This window comes from Stigmatopora nigra, chromosome 20, assembly GCF_051989575.1.
Source record: "Stigmatopora nigra isolate UIUO_SnigA chromosome 20, RoL_Snig_1.1, whole genome shotgun sequence".
Classification (NCBI taxonomy): Eukaryota; Metazoa; Chordata; class Actinopteri; order Syngnathiformes; family Syngnathidae; genus Stigmatopora; species Stigmatopora nigra.
In genome coordinates, this window is record NC_135527.1 from 5,572,868 (window position 1) to 5,593,961 (window position 21,094).

Consider the following 21,094-nt stretch of genomic DNA (forward strand, 5'->3'; position numbering starts at 1 on the left):
GGGCTCTGACACACAATGGCCGACAACTGAGCTCTCTCTCTCCCTCGCACTCAATATAGAGATGAGCCATTTCAAAGTAAACACCCTAGTGACTACAACGTTTTTATGTGAGGGCCCTGACACAAAATGGCCGACAAGTAAGCTCACGCCATACAAATACATGTAAAATATAAATATGTTTGAAACAAATATATACATATAATATAATCAAATGGTTTAGAACAAAATGTATTAATAATATTATTTTAAAAGAATCTTACAAAATCGTGACGATTTATAGAAACAAATTCGAACTGACCTAAAACATCAATATAATTAGAATAGTCAAGTAAACAAGGTCATTTTCATATTTTTTTTATCAGTAGCATGTATGAAAATATAATCGTGATTATTATTAGTGTTAACTATAAAAAAAAGTTATTTTGGGTTTGTGGAGAAGATTTGTTGCGCCGGCCCAGCCTCAACTGACCAATCAGGCTGCGGAGGAGAGGCCGTGCTTGTCCCGGTTGACAACCGCACATCACGGCTCCAAAGCTTCAGAGACCCGGGCGGCCGCGGAGCTCCGGCCCACGACAGCCTTTGTACCCGAGTTGTCAAAACCTGCAACTCAAAACACATTCAAGGTAATTTTTTATAGTTCACTTTTACGATACTTTGACGTGTTTTAAAATGTTTCGGCATGTTTCGTTTTCGATTTCGAGTTGACTGGTATTTTAAAGGTAATTGAATTGTAAGTTTTCGTTTCCGGTTTTTATCTACAAATTAAAGTTACGATGAATGAAACGAATGAGGAAATGTCAATTGCAGAGTTTTATTTTGAAGAAATAGGATTTAGATTAGGAAATCTGTTAACAAGCTTGTCACTATGCTGTTTATAACAGAAAATAGTATTTTTTAAGTATTTAAATGCTTCGCTGTCAACTCGCTATTCTTTGTTAACAACAGTAAAATCGCAGATATTATCTTTTTTTTCTCAACAAAACAACAACAAAAAACTTCCCCAAATAATGTCGAATGAAGGGCGTGGAACAGAAGTGTGACACGTTACGTCATTTTAAAGTTTCATTTCACAGTAAAAGGATGACAGTCCAATATTTCGACTGACTTCAAATTCTTCCAATTTTTGACATTTTAAACACATTTCATTGACAGAAATAGACGAACCAATCCGATTTCACTAGGAATCTTCCAGTTAAAATTAATTGGACGTCTATAGCCATCAATGGTTTGAAATCTAATCCCTCAATTAAACATGGTCACATGGTCTGTTAGGTTAGTATTTGCGGTTTGTTTTCCTGACTTTGCAGAAGTTTAATCAGGTATGAATTTTGACCTTTGACCTTTTTCCTTGGACAATTTAGATCATGTCTGACACCGAGCTGGTCAAGAAAATGCTGAGGGTCATCCTCCAGGGCAATAAGGGTGGGATTTCAATGTCTCGTCTAGAGTCGCAATACAAGGAGATGACGGGTGAACAGATTCCACATAAGCAGATGGGACACAACCATCTGGACAATCTGCTAGCCAGCATTCCCTCGGTTGTCCGAGTGGAACGCGGCCGTTCTGGAGAGGTATTTACCCGCCAAACCGTTTAATCCAGGGGTGTCAGACTCGGCGGGTTGGTTGGTGTCAAAGTGGCGGCCCGGGGGCCAAATCTGGCCCGCCGTATCATTTTGTGTGGCCCGGGAAAGTCAATCATGAGTTCTGACTTTCTGTTTTAGGATCAAATTAAAATGATTGTTATAGATGTATATTAAATTTTCCTGATTTTTCCCTTTTAAATCAATAATTGTCATTTTTTGATTATTTTTTCTGTGGTTTTAGTTCAGAAATTATTTTGTAAAATCTAAAAATATATTTTTTAAAAGCTAAAATAAACATTGTTTTAGATTAGGAGAGTCCAACTTGGATTGGTTTGCAGGCCGCTTTAATGTCAACTTGATTTCACGTGGGCCAGACCATTTTAGATATAATATTTAGATTTTTTTTAAATAAATGGATTAAAAGAACTGGATTAGAATCCCTGAAAATTCAGTTTTTTTATAGATCTAAAACAATGTTTATTTTAGCTTTTTTTCATATATGTTTAGATTTTACAAAATGATTTTTGATCTATAAACACAAAAAAATGCTTAAAAAATGAAAATTATTGATTTAAAAGGGGGAAAATGAGAAAAATTAATATAATTCTATATCTAGCTTCTTTTAAATATATTTTTAGATTTTACAAAATGATATTTGAACTAAAAAAAGAATGTATCGAAAAATGAAAATGATTCATTAAAGAGGGGGAAATCAGGAAATTTAACATACATCTATACTCTTCATTTTAATATGATCCTAAAACAGAAAGTCGGCGCTCATGATTTACTTTCTCGGGCCACACAAAATGATACGGCGGGCCAGATTTGGCCCCCGGGCCACCACTTTCACACAGGGTCTAATCGATCCAAAGGACAAAACCTGTGAAAATTCCCTTACTGTATGCAAATTTGAAATACTCCCTCATTTCCAGGTGGTGTATTTTGCAGCAGTGGACAAAGAGACGGCCCATGTTGCCAAGGTGATGGCTCGACAGCGGGGGTCCAAGAAAAGTGGGCGACCCCATCTGGTGAACACCCATATGAGGGTCAAACCGACAACCATGCTCGTTTTTAATGGTAATGTTGGGACAAACATTTTTTTAAACTTTTCATCACGCTAGGATTAGATTTTTAGAACTGCAATTGCTCAAAGCATGGCTAAAGGTTTGTGGCTCCACCCCCTGTGGCAAAGCCCCGCCCAGCTGTGACTACTTTGTAATTATCCCTCCTCCAATCAAGATCCACTTCCTTACCTTATTTAAACCCTCAAATTTTTCCATTTCTAGCCCTAATTGGCTAAATTAAGTTTTGTCTGCTCCAGTTTGTAAGTACTATTCATTGTTATATTGAGTATTTATGTTGATAAAGTTAATTATTTTGCAGTATTCTCTACATTAACTCATTGTCTCCCATTATAAGCGATAGACGTCCAATCCATTTTGAACTGGGAGAGCCTGGGAGTTAATGATCGGTCGCACCAATAACCAATGGGAACTAATGCTCACTCAGTTCAAATTTGGTGTCATGTTGAATTCACTAGGATTTGAAATGTATGGTCATACTAATGCATTATTAATCTAAATTAACTCCCAATGACATTGAGTTAATACAGTATAAATGAGAAACTTTATTAATTAATTGGAGTTAACTGGTCCAGCCATAATATATGTATATAAATCTCACCATGTGGTAACATTTTAAATTAGAATAAAAACTAGTTGACAAATTAAAACAGCCTGTAATTGGGCTTAAAATGGACTTCAATGGATATTTTTCCAATTTTACTAAAGTTGAATCTTTAAGGCAGGAATCCTTAAAAATAATCAACAAAATCAAACCTGACTTGACCGGGAAGACGATCAGATGATCAGACAATGACTAACAAACACACGGGGTTTAAATAGACAGTGGTTTGATTACAAAGTAAATGCAGCTAATTACATTAAATTTGGGTAAATGCACTCTGTGTCCCTGATTGGTCACATGAGTTTATCATCACACTCATAGGCAGAAATCATAGATTTGGAGGAGATCTTAGACTCCGCCTCCAATTTTGAAACAAAGAGCAAAATTCCAATCTGCAAAATTAGTTATTTTAAATGTAATTTATTATTAGTTTTTTTAAAGGGCCCTGAATAAGAAGGAAAGAGCCACATGCGGCTCGAGAGCATCATGTTTGCCACTATTTAGTTCAAATTTGCTGTCTTGAGGCAGAAAATATTGCTTTAAAAACTAGCAAATATGTCTAAACTATGCCATAAAATTCATTTTTACTAGATTTTAATGTGAAATAACATAAATTAAAATCTGCCCCCCACCCCAGCAGCAAGACCCCAAGTTTCCCTCCGGCAGCCGAATCACAGTGGAAGAGGCGGGGCTAGAGGAGGAGGAGGCGGCCGAGTAACCGGACATTCCGATTTCCGACAGACCGAGTCTAGGACGAGGGCGCAAAATCTGAAGATGTATGACCCGAATACACCTGGCAGGTACCCAAAAAAATATCTCTCTAGAATGAACTCCAGCAACTGTTGCCTATTCATTCAGAAAACAAATGACATCATCGTAGCCCCCCCATGTAGCCCACCAGTCACACAATGAGGCGTAGTAGTCTATTGGCAGGGTCCTGTAAACCTATTTAATCCCAATCTATTGTCTGGTAGATTAAAGCATGGAAATCATTATAGAATGACTCAGCACATTTAATAAAGTCCCCTGGACCGCAAACCTGCATGTGTAACGTGAACAGGGGTGTCAAACATACGGCGCAAGGGATGGGAGTGGCCCGCTAGGAGGACCGATCTGGCCAGAAACGTGCTTTTTTTGTTTTCTTTTTGAGTCCAGTAAAAACCGGAAAGTTGTGAATTGTGCGATTGAGTTAGGGTATGGCCTTAGTTTCGTGTCATTTGTCAAAATGTTGCCCCCCAAAAAACAGGAAAAACATGAGATCAACAGAAATAATGCAAGTGCACAGTAAACAGTCAACTTAGTAGTCGACACTAGACGTCAACATAAATTAGTAGTCGACACATTAAACGTAAACATAATTAGTAGTAGACGCAATTAACAGTCAACATAAATAAGTAGTGGACACAATAAACAGTCAACATAAATAAGTAGTGGACACAAAAAACAGTCAACATAAATAAGTAGTGGACATAATAAACAGTCAACATAAATTAGTGGACACAATAAACGTCAACATAAATTAGTAGACACAATAAACAGTCAACATGAATAAGTAATCGACACAATAAGCAGTCAACATAAATAAGTAATGGACACAATTAACTGTCAACAAAAATAAGTAGTCTACACAATTAACTGTCAACATAAATAAGTAGTCACCACAATAAACAGTCAACATAGATAAGTAGTCAACGCAATAAACAGTCAACATAAGTACGTGGTCGTAAATACATATAAGTAGTCGACACAAAAGTCAACATAAATAAGTAGTCGACACAAAAGTCAACATAAATAAGAAGTCGACACACTAAACAGTCAACATAAATAAGTAGTCGACACAATAAACAGTCAACATAAGTCGTCGACACAATAAACAGTCAACATAAGTCGTCGACACAATAAACAGTCAACATAAGTCGTCGACCCAATAAACAGTCAACAAAAATAAGTAGTCGACACAATAAACAGTCCACATAAATAAGTCGACACAATAAACAGTCAACATAAATACGTAGTCGACAGTTAAGTAGTCGGTAGGTGAGTGGTCGAGGTAGGGAAGTGGTCGACGTAGGGGAGTGGTCGCCGCAGATGAGTGGTCACTATAGATGAGTGGTCACTATAGATGAGTGGTCACTATAGATGAGTGGTCACTATAGATGAGTGGTCACTATAGATGAGTGGTCACTATAGATGAGTGGTCACTATAGATGAGTGGTCACTATAGATGAGTGGTCACTAAAGATGAGTGGTCACTATAGATGAGTGGTCACTAAAGATGAGTGGTCACTATAGATGAGTGGTCACTATAGATGAGTGGTCACTATAGATGAGTGGTCACTATAGATGAGTGGTCACTATAGATGAGTGGTCACTATAGATGAGTGGTCACTATAGATGAGTGGTCACTATAGATGAGTGGTCGTCGCAGATGAGTGGTCGCTATAGATGAGTGGTCGCCATAGATGAGTGGTCACCATAGATGAGTGGTCACTATAGATGAGTGGTCACTATAGATGAGTGGTCGCCGTAGAGAGTGGTCGCCGTAGAGAGTGGTCGCCGTAGAGAGTGGTCGCCGTAGAGAGTGGTCGCCGTAGAGAGTGGTCGCCGTAGAGAGTGGTCGCCGTAGAGAGTGGTCGCCGTAGAGAGTGGTCACCGTAGATGAGTGGTCGCCGTAGATGAGTGGTCTCCATGATAAAGTCGTCACATAAATAAGTAATCAGGTACAAAAAATGCCAAAAATTGACTCGTGTTTAGCTTCAATTTCCACCTGAAATTATGACTGTTTGAGAAATACATCTCCCTAAAAGCCTAAAACAAAAACCTACCACCCTCTACCCAGGTCTGAAAAGAGGATGACACTCCCACCACGCTTTCACAAGGAAGTCCAAGCTCACCTATCTCGGAACCCCCAACCCCCGAATCGTAAGTTTGAACCCCCCCACTTCCCACAATCCAATTTCTAACCCCATTAACTCCTTCTCTACAAATCCTCCAGCTTCTTCCCCTCCCCGTTCAGACCCAACCACCAAAGTCAAAGCCACCTACAACCCTGAGCAGGTCCAAATCTACATTCGGGATATCTTATCCCAATACACTAATGGCCTCTGGTTATCCAGACTCCCTCAACTCTACAAAGAACTTCACAAACAAGAACTCCCAAGCCAAGCTCTCCAAGACCTGGAAACCTGGAAACACATCTGCACCGTAAACCCCTCTCACGAAATCCTTCTGTCCCAATATGGCTATCTCATCAATCTTCTTCTCAGGTGGAGAGAATATCCAGCAACAAACCATCTGAGCTACTTCTCTACCCAGTCAAGGACCAGACGACTACACCAGGTCACCCTAAATCCACCGAAATCCAAAGACCACAACGGAAAAACTCCGAGTCCTCACCTTCCTTGAGCCCTGACCTCAAATTGAAGCTAGAAGAAATTATCCTCAAGTACTCCAGTGGTCTATGGGCTCATGCTCTACCCCAGATTTTCCAGGAAACCTACAAAGTCAGTTCAAGAACTCCCTTAAAACTAACTTCCCTATCCACTTCAAATCTTTTTGTCCCTGTTTTTGTAGACTAAACTTCCCGAACACATCCTGGAGAACCTCAACCTTCTCTCCGATATCTGTACCATCAACTACCCCATGCCCGATAACCCGAAGAAAGCCATCTTGTACAGGAAGATCAGCGTTAAACAGCGAGAAGACGAAGACCAGAAGAGGAGGAGCTCCTCAACCGGCGAGGAAACACAGAAAACGAAGCACGAACCAGAAAAACTTCGCCAACCTTCAGTTCCGGCGCTTAACATACCCAAAGAAGAGTATCCATCCGTTCTAATGGTGGAAGCTACCAACACCAATGAAGTTGTTCTAAGGTTTGGGTATTTTTTTGGAGCAAATTCAAGGCAAAATCCAGGATTATCTAATCCGGTTTTTGTTGAAAAAGGTACATCGGAGAGAGTTACTCGCAGGCGCAAGAACAAATGGAGGATGAAATGCGAGAGTTCTACAATCAGGATAAGAAGTTAACTCCTTGCCCATCTTTGGTCTCGGGGCAAATTGTGGCTGTTAAAATGGAGGAGGAGGAGCTTCTGAGGGCTCAGGTGTGCGAGCTGGTGGCAGACCAGGTGAAGGTAAAATAATCCTTAGTCAGATGAATTTAGATTTTGGAGAATTTATCGTATTTTTTCGCAAATAAAGCAAAATATGGGCAACTTGCCAACCCTTTAAATAAACAGCTTCTTACTACCGTATTTTCTCGCGTATAAGCCGTATTTGGAACTCACAAAAAATGACTGAATCAAGGGTACGGCTTATATGCGCATAAATTAGAAAAAAAAGTGGAGATATCCAGACACGGCTGGTTGTTAATGAGTAAACAAGTCTTTTCTATTCAAGTTACAATATTTTCTCACATATAAGCCGTATTTTTGACTAAAAAATGATGATTGAATCAAGGGTACGGCTTATATGCGCACAAATTAGAAAAAAAATGGTGAAGTCCAGAAATGGCAGGTTATAAACCAGTGAGCGAGTATTTTTTATTGGAGTTACCGTATTTTCTCGCATATAAGCCTTAATTGTAACTAAAAAAAATGATGATTGAATCAGGGGAAGGCTTATATGCGCACAAATTAGAAAAAAAACGGTGATGTCCAGAAATGGCAGGTTGTAAACCACTGAGCGACTATTTTCGATTGGAGTTACCGTATTTTCTCGCGTATAATTTAAATATAGAAAGTAGACGATCAAACAATGACGAACAAACACACGGGGTTTAAATAGACAGTGGTTTGATTACAAAGTACATGCAACTACATTGAATGTAAGTAAATGCACACTGTGCCCCTGATTTTATATATTCGTAGATTTTACAAAATGATTTTTGAACTAAAAACATTTTTTTTACTAAATATTGCAAGGTGAAAATCGTGAATCAGTTGGCGTCTTATATGAGAGAAATTGTAAAATTCAACGATTTTAAGGCAATTTTAAGGGTGCGACTTATATATGAGAAAATACAGTAACATGGGAATTCTTAGATGCACTTTGTATTACGTATACGTATTGATTGTACTTCCTGATTGTACTGGTTACATGACTTTACAGGTGAAAATTGTGAATCAGGGGGCAGCTTATATGCAAGAAATTGTAAAAATTCAACGATTTTAAGGCAATTTAAAGGGCGTGGCTTATTTGTGTCGAATATGCGAGAAAATACGGTTTTTTTGTGGTAATGTGGGAATTCTTAGGTGCACTTTGTGGATCACGGCTTTTCCGAAGTTGTGAGCAGAGCCAAAATCTTCGAGCTGCAGGACAAGTTTTTCAAATTACCGTTCCAGGCCACTAGGGGCAAACTAGCAGGTGAGATTAAATCAATATCTTCAGAAGGAGAGAAGTTTCAAATGTATTCATTTTTGGGTGTGGTCAGGCCTGGAGCTTTTTTGTCAGGAGGCGGATGTCCTGAAGACTTTTGAGGCCATGGCGAGCGGTCGCATTCTTTTGGCGGAAATCCTGCAAAGGGCGGACACCCCTTTGATGGTGTTGTATGATACGTCGCAGGATGATGATGTCAACATCAATGCTGCCTGCATGAAAGCTCTGCAGGATAAGACTCTAAGCAATCCCTTACAGGTAAAAATTATTATTTATCTATGTATAAAAAACTAAATATTATCAGATTAAAATTGAAATTGTAAAGTTTTGGTGATGTAAAATCTGCGTGACCACAAAATTGGGCAAAAATTGTAGTATTACGAGATTAAAATTAAAATATGACAAAAAATACTTCCATGTTGTCATATATGATTCAAATGATACCATTACAAGATTTAAAGTTGTTTGTTGCTAATCTTTGGACAGAATGAGAACTGAAAATTGTTAATTTTTGTTGACGTGAAGTCTGCGTGACCACAAAATTGGGAAAAAATTGTAATATTACGATTAAAATTTAAATATGACATAATACATCCATAGTCATATTACATGATTCAAATGCTAATATTACACGATTTAAAGTTGTTTTGTTGCTTATTTTTTCACAGAATGTGAACTGAAAATTGTCAATTTTTGTTGATGTAAAAACCACAAAATTTCGCAAAATTTTTATTATTACGGGATTAAAATAAAAGTATGATATAATACATCCATATTGTCATTTGATTCAAATGCTAATATTACAAGATTTACATTTGTTTTGTTCCTTATTTTTTTTAACATAACGTGGACTGAAAATTGTCAATTTTTGGTGACGTAAAGACCACAAAATTGAGCAAAAATTTTATTATTACGAGATTAAAATTATAATACGACAAAATACATCCAAATTGTCATATCATATGATTCAAATGCTAATATTACAAGATTTAATGTTGTTCTGTTCCTTTTTTTTCCATTGAAACGTGAACTGAAAATTGTACATTTTTGGTGGCGTAAAACCACAAAATTGGGCAAAAAATTTAATATTACGAGATTAAAATTAAAATATGACAAATAATACATCCATTTGACATGTAACATGATTCAAATGCTAATATTATAAGATTTAAAGTTGTTCTGTTGCTTATTTTTCATTGGAAAGTGAACTAAAAATGGTCAATTTTTGGTGACGTAAAGACCACAAAATTGGGCAAAAATTTCATTATTACGAGACTAAAATAAAAATATGACATAATACATCCATATTACTATATGTCATTCCAAATGCTAATATTACAATATTTAAAGTTGTTCTGTTGCTTATTTTTCAATGGAAAGTGAACTAAAAATGGTCAGTTTTTGGTGACAAAGTCCAGAAAATTGGGCATTTTTTTTAATTTTTAGGAGTATGAGATTAAAATAAAACTATGACATAATACATCCATATTATCATATGTGATTCAAATGCTAATACAAGATTTAAAGTTGTTCTGTTGCTTATTTTTCAATGGAACTTGAACTAAAAATTGTCAATATTTGGTGATGTAAAAACCACAAAATTGGGCAAAAATTTTAATATTACGCGATTAAAATTTGACAAATAATACATCCATATTGACATGTAACATGATTCAAATGCTAATATTCCAAGATTTAAAGTTATTTTGTTGCAATTTTCCAATGGAACTTGAACTAAAAGTTGTCATTTTTGGTGACGTAAAGAACACAAAATTGAGCAAAAATTTTAATATTACAATTTTAGAATTAAAATACGACAAATAATGTATCAATATTGTCATAATATATGATACAAAAGCTAATATTATGAGATTTAAAGTTATTTTGTTGCTATTTTCCAACAGAACGTGAACTGAAAATTGTTAATTTTTGGTGACGGAAAGACCACAAAATTGAGCAAACATTTTAAAGCTAATATTATGAGATTTAAAGTTATTTTGTTGCTATTTCCAACAGAATGTGAACTGAAAATTGTCAATATTTGGTGATTTAAAGACCACAGAATTAAGCAAAAATTTTAATATTATGAAATTACATTTTTTTAGGTCAACAACGCTTACATGAACGTGACGGTCACCAGCGTCTGCTCAGACGGGACCATCTACTGCCAACTCCCTTCTAGAGGTCTGACCAAACTGGGTGAAATCCTCGAAGATGTCGAGACTTGCTTCCACTCGCAGGTGAGCGACGCCCACATTGGGTTTTCCAGACTGCCAAAAGGCTTTTCCGAATGCTCCGTCTCAAAATCAGTGAACAGATTGAGATTAGCGCTATAATCTGGATTTGATGCACTGCCAAGCCATTTAGGAAACGAGCCATTGCTCTACTCTTAAATCTTGGCGGGAGTGTTTAGGTAAACAGGTAAACATGTTTTAAAGCAGGGCTGGTCAAAGGGAATAGAAAAAAAATGGTCTAAAGTTTTTGTTTTGGCTGTTAATATATGGTTATACCTTGAGATACGATCTTTAAGACTTCCAGGACTGAGCTTGCATGTCAATTGAGTAAATTGACATGTTAAATTCCAAATTAATTTATTTTTAGTTCATTTCTATGGTAAAGTTCATTTGAGTAACGAATAAATCGACATACGAGCTCAATCCTGGAACAAATTAAGATCATATCTCAAGGTACAACTGTACAAATTAATTTCTTCCCACCCTCTGAAAAAAAACAACTACAAATAGGATATTACAATGCAAAAACATATTTTTAATTGTTATAATTCACTACCTACGCTCATTAAAGTACCGTATTTTCACGACTATAAGGCGCACTTAAAAGTCTTAAATTTTCTCCAAAATAGACAGTGCGCCTTATAATCCGGTGCGCCTTATATATAGAAAAAAACAGAAATCCAAAAACTATAAACCACCACTGTCGGATATTAAAAAAAACAAAAAACGCCTGAACTGAAACAATACTGTTAAATATGAAGATGCCATCTTCGTTTACAAAATCTTCCATCATATAGCTCCTCCCCCACTGCAAAATTTTACACAAAAAAATCCAAAACATCAACAATGGCTGGCTATAGAGGTGACTGTGTAGTGGGTGCTTCATACCTGGAAGTCAATAGCAATTACCGTATTTTCACGACTATAAGGCGCACTTAAAAGTCTTAAATATTCTCCAAAATAGACAGTGCCCCTTATAATACAGTGCGCCTTATTATACAGTGCGCCTTATAATACAGTGCACCTTATAATCCAGTGCGCCTTATAATCCAGTGCGCCTTATATATGGAATAAATGTCATTCATTGAGGGTGCGCCTTATAATGCGGTGCGCCATATAGTCATGAAAATACGGTAACAAATACCTATTGTACGGAGTTATTACCTTTTTTAGTGGCTAACAGGGGCGGGACTTAACACATTGACAATTGTATTTTTTGGCAGATAACGTCAGAACTCTTGGTGTCCAGGCCATTCTGCGGCAAAGGTTGCTTGGCCCGGTATAAAGGCAAATGGGCCCGTGTTGAAGTAAGACCACATTAGAACCAATTTGAGAATCTACTGATAACCCAAATATATCCCATAAACCCACTTTGTTCAGATCACAAACTTGCACGGCAGTAGAGTGTTGGATATCTTCTTCCTTGATGTTGGTGTCCAAGCATCCGTGGAGGTGTTTGAGCTCAGGGAAATCCCGCTAAAGTACCTTCGTGACTTCATGGCAATCCCACCACAGGTTGGTATGATTGCAAAACCCATTAAAAATTAGCTTAGCAAATGTGAAAGAGAGAATTCTTCTTTTTTTTTTTTTACATCTAACTGCTTTCAGGCTATCAAATGCTGCCTAGCCGATCTGTCTGTTAGCGTCGGCTCATGGACTCCGGACGCCGTCCAATGGCTTCGGGAGAAAGTTCTCAACACTACATGTTGCAGTATGAAGGTACAGCAATACCTTGAGAAATAACGTCTTAGCCTGAATATAAGACGATGTTTTTTTGCATTGAAATAAGAGTGAAAAAGAGTCTGTCGTCTTACATTCAGGGTCTAGAGCATTATTAAATTATTACATTTCCTGATTTTCCCCCTTTTAAATCAATAGTTGTAATTTTTAATCAATTTTTCTGTGTTTTTAGTTCAAGTATCATTTTGTGAAATCTAAAAATATATTTTAAAAAAGCTAAAATAAACATTGTTTTAGATTTATAAAAAATTGAATATTCAGGGCTTTTATTCCTGTTCTTTTAATCCATTTATTTAAAAAATATATATCTAAAATGGTCCGGCCTACGTGAAATCAAGTTGATGTTAAAGCAATCCGCAAACCAACCCGAGTCTGACACCATTGCTTTAGACCACATGTGTCAAAGTGGCGGCCCGGGGGCCAAATCTGGCCCGCTACGTCATTTTGTGTGGTCCGGGAAAGTAAATCATGAGTGCCGACTTTGTGTTTTAGGATCAAATTTAAATGAAGATTATAGATGTAGATTAAATTTCCTGATTTTCCCCTTTTTAAATCAATAATTGCATTTTTTCCCCATTTTTTATGTTGATTTTAGGCCAAAAATCCTTTTGAAAAATCTAAAAATAAATATATATAAATATTTTCGGTTTTTCACTTTAATATTAATTATAATTTTAAAAAATCCATTTGAAATGAAAAACAAATGATTATTAGATGTTTCCTGATTTTGCCCCTTTTTAAATTAATAATTGTCATTTTTTAATCATTTTTTTCCTGTTTTTAGTTCAAAAATCATTTCATAAAATCCAAAAATATTTAAAATATATTGTCTGTTTTCCACTATAATATGAAATAATGATTAAAAGAGATTTTCCTTTACTGAGAAAAAAACTATAGTAGCATTTTTTTAGATCTATAAAAAATGGAATAGTTAGGGCTTTTGATCCAGTTCTTTTAATCCATTTATAGAAAAAAATCTAAATATTTTATCTAAAACGGTCCAGCCCACGTCTGACACCCTTGAGATACGAGGTTAATCCATTCTGGGACGTAGCTCATATGTCAATTTACTCATATTTCAAATCAATGTTCCCATAGAAAATAACTAAATACAAATCAATCTGTGCCTACTCTCTGAATAAATGTTAAAAACAGGTTAAAAACTCGTTAAAAACTGGTTCAACACTGGTTCAAAACTGGTTCAAAACTGGTTCAACACTGGTTCAAAACTGGTTCAAAACCGGTTCAAAACCGGTTCAAAACCGGTTCAAAACTGGTTCAAAATTGGTTCAAAACTGGTTCAAAACTGGTTCAAAACTGGTTCAAAACTGCTTCAAAACTGGTTCAAAACTGGTTCAAAACCGGTTCAAAACCGGTTCAAAACCGGTTCAAAACTGGTTCAAAACTGGTTAAAACTTCTATATTCTCCATGTCTCAGAACCCAGCATATCAGTTCGTTTTTTTAAAATTCGTAAGGTTTTGCAAGTAACATTTTTAAATTTTTGCTTTGCTTTTAAGTTCTTGTAGATTCCACTTGCTTTTTCACAAATTAGCGACTCGGTCCTGCAATCCAGTAAAAAAAAATGCAACAAAAATGCAACCTGTACGTCCTGGTGCACATAGATATCTTTTACTCGAGGGAGATATGAGAAAAACTGGTATCTGAAATTTGTCCTGCATCTCAAGGCAAAAAATTCTCGGAAATTTCCTCATATCTCAAATTAGGACACCCTTACGTCAAGGTATTATTGTAATATCATTCTTCTCCAATACCTAGAAAAACAATATTCCTACCTTTTTGCTTCTCAAGGTGGCCAAAGTGGACAAAGGCAAAGAATGCGTCTACGTTCACCTGTTCACGGACAAGAATTTCCACGACCATGCCCGAAGTCTCAACCATCAAATGGCTCGATCGGACCTGTTCAAAAAGCACCCTGACGTCTACTTGACCAGCCATAGGTTATACATTGACCACTTGCATACCTGTCAACTTGTACGTTTTATACATATTTTATACGTTTTTTTACCATTTAAAATCATTTACACCGTCTTTTGTACGGGGAACATTTAAAGAGAAAAAAAATCGCCAAAATTTATGAAAACTGATCTCAACAAGACCGTTTTGGCTAAAATCCAGATACCGTATTTTCACGACTATAAGGCGCACTTAAAAGTCTTAAATTTTCTCCAAAATAGACAGTGCGCCTTATAATCCAATGCGCCTTATATATGGAAAAAACAGAAAACCAAAAACAAAAAACCACCACTGTCGGATATAAAAAAAACACAAACGCCTGAACTGAAACAATACTGTTAAATATGCAGATGCCATCTTAGTTTACAACATCTTCCATCATATAGCTCCTCCCCTACTGCAAGATTTTATACAAAAAAATCCAAAACATCAACAATGGCTGGCTCTAGAGGTGACTGTAAAGAAGTGAGTGCTTCATACCTGGAAGTCAATAGCAATTACCGTATTTTCACAACTATAAGGCGCACTTAAAAGTCTTAAATTATATCCAAAATAGACATTGCGCCTTATAATACAGTGCGCCTTATATGTGGAAAAAATGTCATTCATTGAGGGTGCGCCTTATAATGCGGTGTGCCTTATAGTCGTGAAAATACAGTACCCTAAAACCCATTTTTTTAACCAAGCACCGTGTTTTTCAAACTGATAAAATAAATGAATGCTTCATACCTGGAAGTCAATAGCAATTACTGTTTTTTCACGACTATAAGGCGCACTTAAAACTCTTAAATTTTCTCCAAAATAGACAGTGCGCCTTAAAATACAGTGCGCCTTATATATGGAAAAAATGTAATTCATTGAGGGTGCGCCTTATAATGCGGTGCGCCTTATAGTCCTGAAAATACGGTAGTCTCATAGGCTGGTAGCCGACGACGCTACTGTCATCGATGGTTACTATTGTCACGGTATACCAGCAAAAAATATCCTCGATCGTATGTATTTTTTTAGCAACGCGTACGACAAAATAGATAAAAAATGACATTCACATGCGTAGATATACATAGAGTAAATATCGTGGAAGCAAAGCATGGAGGAGCCACCTAGTAAGAAACGAGTTATCGCGAGTAAACATGCGTCGTACGGTGTTTGTACGTTTTTTTGGGGGGTTTGTACGGGGAATCATAATCATTTATAAGGGCAGTTAACGGCAGAGCTTGACAGGTATGCACTTGCTACATGACTTAACTTTTAATAAAAAGTAATTCCATATTTTTCATCTTTTCCCGTACAGTACCATCAAGATGTCTACACTCGGTCCCAAAACCGGCAGTGGTGACATTACCAACGGCAGTCCAAAATCTGCTTCAACTCCAGCCAATCCACATCTCAGAAAGATTCCATCTGGAACTAAAGGACCAAACAATACCAAATCCGGACCTCCGTTGCCCCCCTCATCTCCTGTTCAACTCCCACCGCTTATTGAGCTGCCCCCTGCAGGTCATTAGCTCGTTTATCATCATATAATTCCTTTAAAAAATGGTTTGGACAATTAGCGCCGTCCATGCTAGCCAATATTTACCCTGTAAGAGTAACAAAATAAAATCAGCATGCTTATATGAAAGGGTTAAAACAAGGGTGTCAAACTTTGTTAGGCTAACTCAATCATGTGGGCGGGGCTAGTTTAATTTTGGCCAAGAAATTGAATGGCACTGAACAATTAACATCCAAAGCTAGTTTAAATTAGTTGGACATTTATTGGCGTTCATTTCGCATAACTTCCTTGACACTTTCTAAAAGTTTAGGATCATTTTTTTATTGATTTTGGGGAAATTTCCATGTTTTTGGCAATTATTTTTGTGTATTTTGACAAGATTTGCTGTTAATTTGAGGATATTTTAATGATTTATGACACTATTTTGACTTAAGGAAAGAGCAAATTTGAATCAGGCATCCTTAGCGGACCACCTTTGGGCCATGAGCCGTATGTTTGACACCCCTAGGTTAAATATAGATCAGAAGCTCGAAAGTCAACCTTAGAAAATTTGCTACTTCACATTTTTTTATATAAATATTCACAAATATGTATATTTTAAAAAACAATCTTATTTCCAGACACACTTTAAATGCACTTTTCCACTTTCAGGAACCAACATGGACGTCTACATCTCAGTGGCGTGCCACCCAGGTCACTTTGTACTTCAACCCTGGAGGGACATGTACAAACTGGTGGTGCTGATGGGCGAGATGATTCTGTTTTACAATCAAACTGATGAAACGCCTCCGAATGTCCAGAAGAATCAGATATACGCTGCTAAGATGGAAAACAAGTAACGTATTGAACCGAATATAAGACGATGTTTTCATTCCTTTGAACTAAGACTGAAAAAGTGTCTAGGCATTGTATCCATTCACAATACTAGATGACCCCAGATATGTTTAAAGTATATGCAGTTTGACGGCAAATTGACCTAAATTGACTACTTTTATTGTTATTATACCAGTATAATTAGATTTAAAGAGTCACCATGAAGTGCAAACAATAAGTACTCGACTCAATATACAGTCAACATAAGTAATCAGCATAATATACAGTCAACATAAATAAGTAGTCGACACAATATACTGTCAACATAAATAAGTAGTTGACACAATATACAGTCAACATAAATAAGTAGTCAACACAATATACAGTCAACATAAATAAGTAGTGACACAATATACTGTCAACATAAATAAGTTGTCGCCAATATACAGTCAACATAAATAAGTAGTCAACACACCATACAGTCAACGTAAATAAGTAGTCGACACAATATACAGTCAACATAAATTAGTCGACACAATATACTTTCAACATAAATAAGTAGTCGACACAATATACTGTCCGCATAAATAAGTAGTCGACACAATATACAGTCCACATAAGTAGTCGATACAATATACAGTCCACATAAGTAGTCGACACAATATACAGTCCACATAGATAAGTAGTCGACACAATATACAGTCCACATAAGTAGTCGATACAATATACAGTCCACATAAGTAGTCGACACAATATACAGTCCACATAGATAAGTAGTCGACACAATATACTGTCAACATAAATAAGTAGTTGACACAATATACAGTCAACATAAATAAGTAGTCGACACAATATACAGTCAACATAAATAAGTAGTCAACACAATATACAGTCAACATAAATAAATAGTCGACACAATATACAGTCCACATAAATAAGTAGTCGACACACTATACAGTCAACGTAAATAAGTCGTCGACACAATATACAGTCATATAAATAGGTAGTCGACACAATACACAGTCAACATAAATAAGTAGTCGACAATATACAGTCAACATAAATAAGTAGTCAACAGAAAATACAGTCAACATAAATAAGTAATCATCAGTACAATATACAGTCAACAAAAGTAAGTAGTCGACACAATATACAGTCAACATAAATAAGTAGTCAACACACTATACAGTCAACGTAAATAAATAGTCGACACAATATACAGTCCACATAAATAAGTAGTCGACACAATATACAGTCAACATAAATAAGTAGTCGACAATAAACAGTCAACATAAATTAGTCGACAGATAAGTTGTCGATACAAGTGGTTGACGTAGGAAAGTTCGACGTAGATAAGTAGCCGACATAGCTAAGTAGTTGCCATAAATAAGTAGCCATCATAGATAAGTAACTGACATAGATAAATTAATCGCCATAGATAAGTACTCAACATAGATAAATAGCCGGCATAGATGAGTACTTGACATTGATAAGTACTCGACATAGATAAGTACTCGACATAGATAAGTACTCGACATAGATAAGTAGTCAACATGATGAAGTGGTCACATAAATAAGTAATTAGGTACAAAAAAATGACTAAGTTATTGCAATTTTGTAGTTTTATGACAGTATAATGGTTAACATACATTTCAAAAGCAAGAAACTATTCATTAACAAATGTGATTGCACTTTAGTTGACATATTTAAATGCGATAGACAGTTTTTGCGTGATTTGAATGACGCAAAATAACATTTTATTTCTTGAATATACTTCAGTTATACTGTCATTTTTTTCTGTATAAAGTCTGTTTTTTTGTGCTAAAGTCTGAAAATTAGGACGATTTATTGTCAATTTTCGAATAAAGTTATTGGCTGAAATGTATGTTTCTTCTACCCAATGCAGCTGGTATCGTGTTTTGGTGAAGGGGGTCCTCAGCAACGGACTGGTGTCCGTTTACCAGTTGGACTATGGGAAGCACGAACTGGTCAGCCACACACAGCTGAGAGCTCTAAACGAGGACTTCCGAAAGCTCCCCTTCCAAGGAATCACCGCTCAGCTAGCCGGTGAGAACCGAGGACAAAAACATGTCTTTTTAAAAGTTCAAGCAAGATTCTGTCTTTCACTTCTGGACTTTCAGGATTGAAGCCGAGGCAGTGGTCCGAGGAAGCTTCCATCGTCTTCAGAAACCACGTTGAGAAGAAACCCCTTGTGGCTCAGTTGGAGACTTCACAGGAAGCTACCAACCCTTGGGACAGGAAGTTAACCGTCTTCCTGGTGGACACGTCTCAACAAGACAGTGACGTTTGGGTACACGAAATCATGGCCGAGTTTGCCGACAAAGTCGGTGGAGACGTTTAGATAAAATGTTGGACAATTTCAGCTAGTTTTTTCTGGAAAGGGTTTATCTGTTTACACTGGTTTTTCGGGGACTGAAACTGGATTGTAAACTGGAGCGAAAGCAATGTTATGGTTTCACTGACTGCTGTGTAAGTTGGCGTTTTAGCGGCGAGGAGTTTGAAGTTCATGCACAACATTCCACTTGTTTGCACTGTTCACTAATTTATTCCGGAATCTGTTCCATTTAATAATAATGTGGAATAAAGTATCTAACAGAATAGAGTTGGTATCAAGTGTTTGTTTCTTTATCAAAACAACAGTCGGAAAAGGCAGTTTTCTAGATTTCTTTATTAAAATAACAAAATATTCTTATTATGATTTATGTTAGCACTCATTCAAATTTTGTATTGTGAATTTGGAGGTTTGGATGGATTATTGTTGTTAGTTGTTTCTGTACTTGTGTTCCACTTAAGCGGATGGACAGCATCATAACAAATTCTAGGGAAGAGTAGAAACAAATTGAGTGAACAAGGGAAGTATAGCATCGTATTTTCCGCAGTATAAGGCGCCTATCTTATTTTTTTAATCATATATAAGGCGCAGTTGTGGTAGGAATAGTAGAGAGTTGTGTTATACATTCACCAGATGGAGCTTTAGTAGTTTGTGTTACAGAACCACTAAATGGATGTGCTGTAGTAGTAGTAGTGGGTTGTGCTATAGATCCACTAATTGGAACGGTAATAGTAATCGGGGATTGTGTTAGACATCAACTAAATGGAGCTGTAGTAGTAGTAGTGACAGCAGAAGTTAAGGGGGTGGTATGCATCAACTAGCTGGAGCTGTTGTAGTAGTACGGGGTTGTTATACATCAACTAGATGGGGCTGTAGTAGTAGTAGTAGTAGTGGTGAGGGGGTTCTTAGACATGAACTTGCTGGAGTTGTATTAGTAGTATGGGGTTGTGTTATACTCAACTAGATGGGGCTATAGTAGGAGGAGGAGGTTGTGTTATACATCCACTCGACAGAGCTGTAGTAGTAGTAGTAGTAGTAGTAGTAGTAGTAGTAGGGGGTTGTTTTATACATCAACCAGATGGAACTGTAGAAGCAGTAGTGGTGAAGGGGGGTCTTGTACTGGAGATGTAGTAGTAGTACAGGGTTTTGTAATATATCAACTAGATGGAGCTGTAGTAGTAGTAGGAGGAAAAGGTTGTGTTATACATCCACTCGATGGATTTTATGTAAGACTTTTAAGTGCGCCTTATATATATATATATATATATATATATATATATATATATATATATATATATATATATATATATATATATATATATATATATATATATATATATATATATATATATATATATATATATATATATATATATATATATATATATATATATATATATATATATATATATATATATATATATATATATATATATATATATATATATATATATATATATATATATATATATATATATATATATATATATACACTGAATGTGTAATGACGGCCCGTTTCACGTTAACGACTTCCGCATTCGAGACTTTTATATATATATATATATATATATATATATATATATATATATATATATATATATATATATATATATATATATATATATATATATATATATATATATATATATATATATATATATATATATATATATATATATATATATATATATATATATATATATATATATATATATATATATATATATATATATATATATATATATATATATATATAAAAGTCTCGAATGCGGAAGTCGTTAACGTGAAACGGGCCGTCATTACACATTCAGTCCACACAACGGCGCAATGATCCCAAAGATTATT

General features: G+C 35.9%; 1 protein-coding gene across 1 annotated transcript; it reads left to right on the forward strand.

The window, feature by feature from the left end:
• The first annotated feature begins 457 nt into the window (after positions 1 to 457).
• Positions 458 to 19,517, forward strand: tdrd7b (tudor domain containing 7 b). Its single transcript, XM_077741707.1, has 20 exons — positions 458 to 623; positions 1,362 to 1,571; positions 2,516 to 2,660; positions 3,910 to 4,069; positions 6,109 to 6,191; positions 6,265 to 6,473; positions 6,536 to 6,772; positions 6,843 to 7,141; positions 7,213 to 7,399; positions 8,519 to 8,630; positions 8,698 to 8,900; positions 10,748 to 10,882; positions 12,100 to 12,183; positions 12,257 to 12,391; positions 12,485 to 12,595; positions 14,427 to 14,575; positions 15,883 to 16,088; positions 16,735 to 16,918; positions 18,803 to 18,963; positions 19,038 to 19,517. Exons 2-20 carry the CDS (start codon positions 1,365 to 1,367, stop codon positions 19,256 to 19,258), a joined length of 3,228 nt encoding a protein of 1,075 aa, XP_077597833.1. The 5' UTR covers positions 458 to 623; positions 1,362 to 1,364; the 3' UTR covers positions 19,259 to 19,517.
• Positions 19,518 to 21,094: the final 1,577 nt, after the last annotated feature.

Bases quoted from the DNA above. Each gene is read 5' to 3' on its own strand.
- tdrd7b (XM_077741707.1), top strand. From the start codon at position 1,365: ATGTCTGACACCGAGCTGGTCAAGAAAATGCTGAGGGTCATCCTCCAG. The intron at 6,474-6,535 runs GTAAACCCCTCT...TCTTCTTCTCAG, and splicing joins CCTGGAAACACATCTGCACC to GTGGAGAGAATATCCAGCAA. The intron at 7,400-8,518 runs GTAAAATAATCC...GGGAATTCTTAG, and splicing joins TGGTGGCAGACCAGGTGAAG to GTGCACTTTGTGGATCACGG.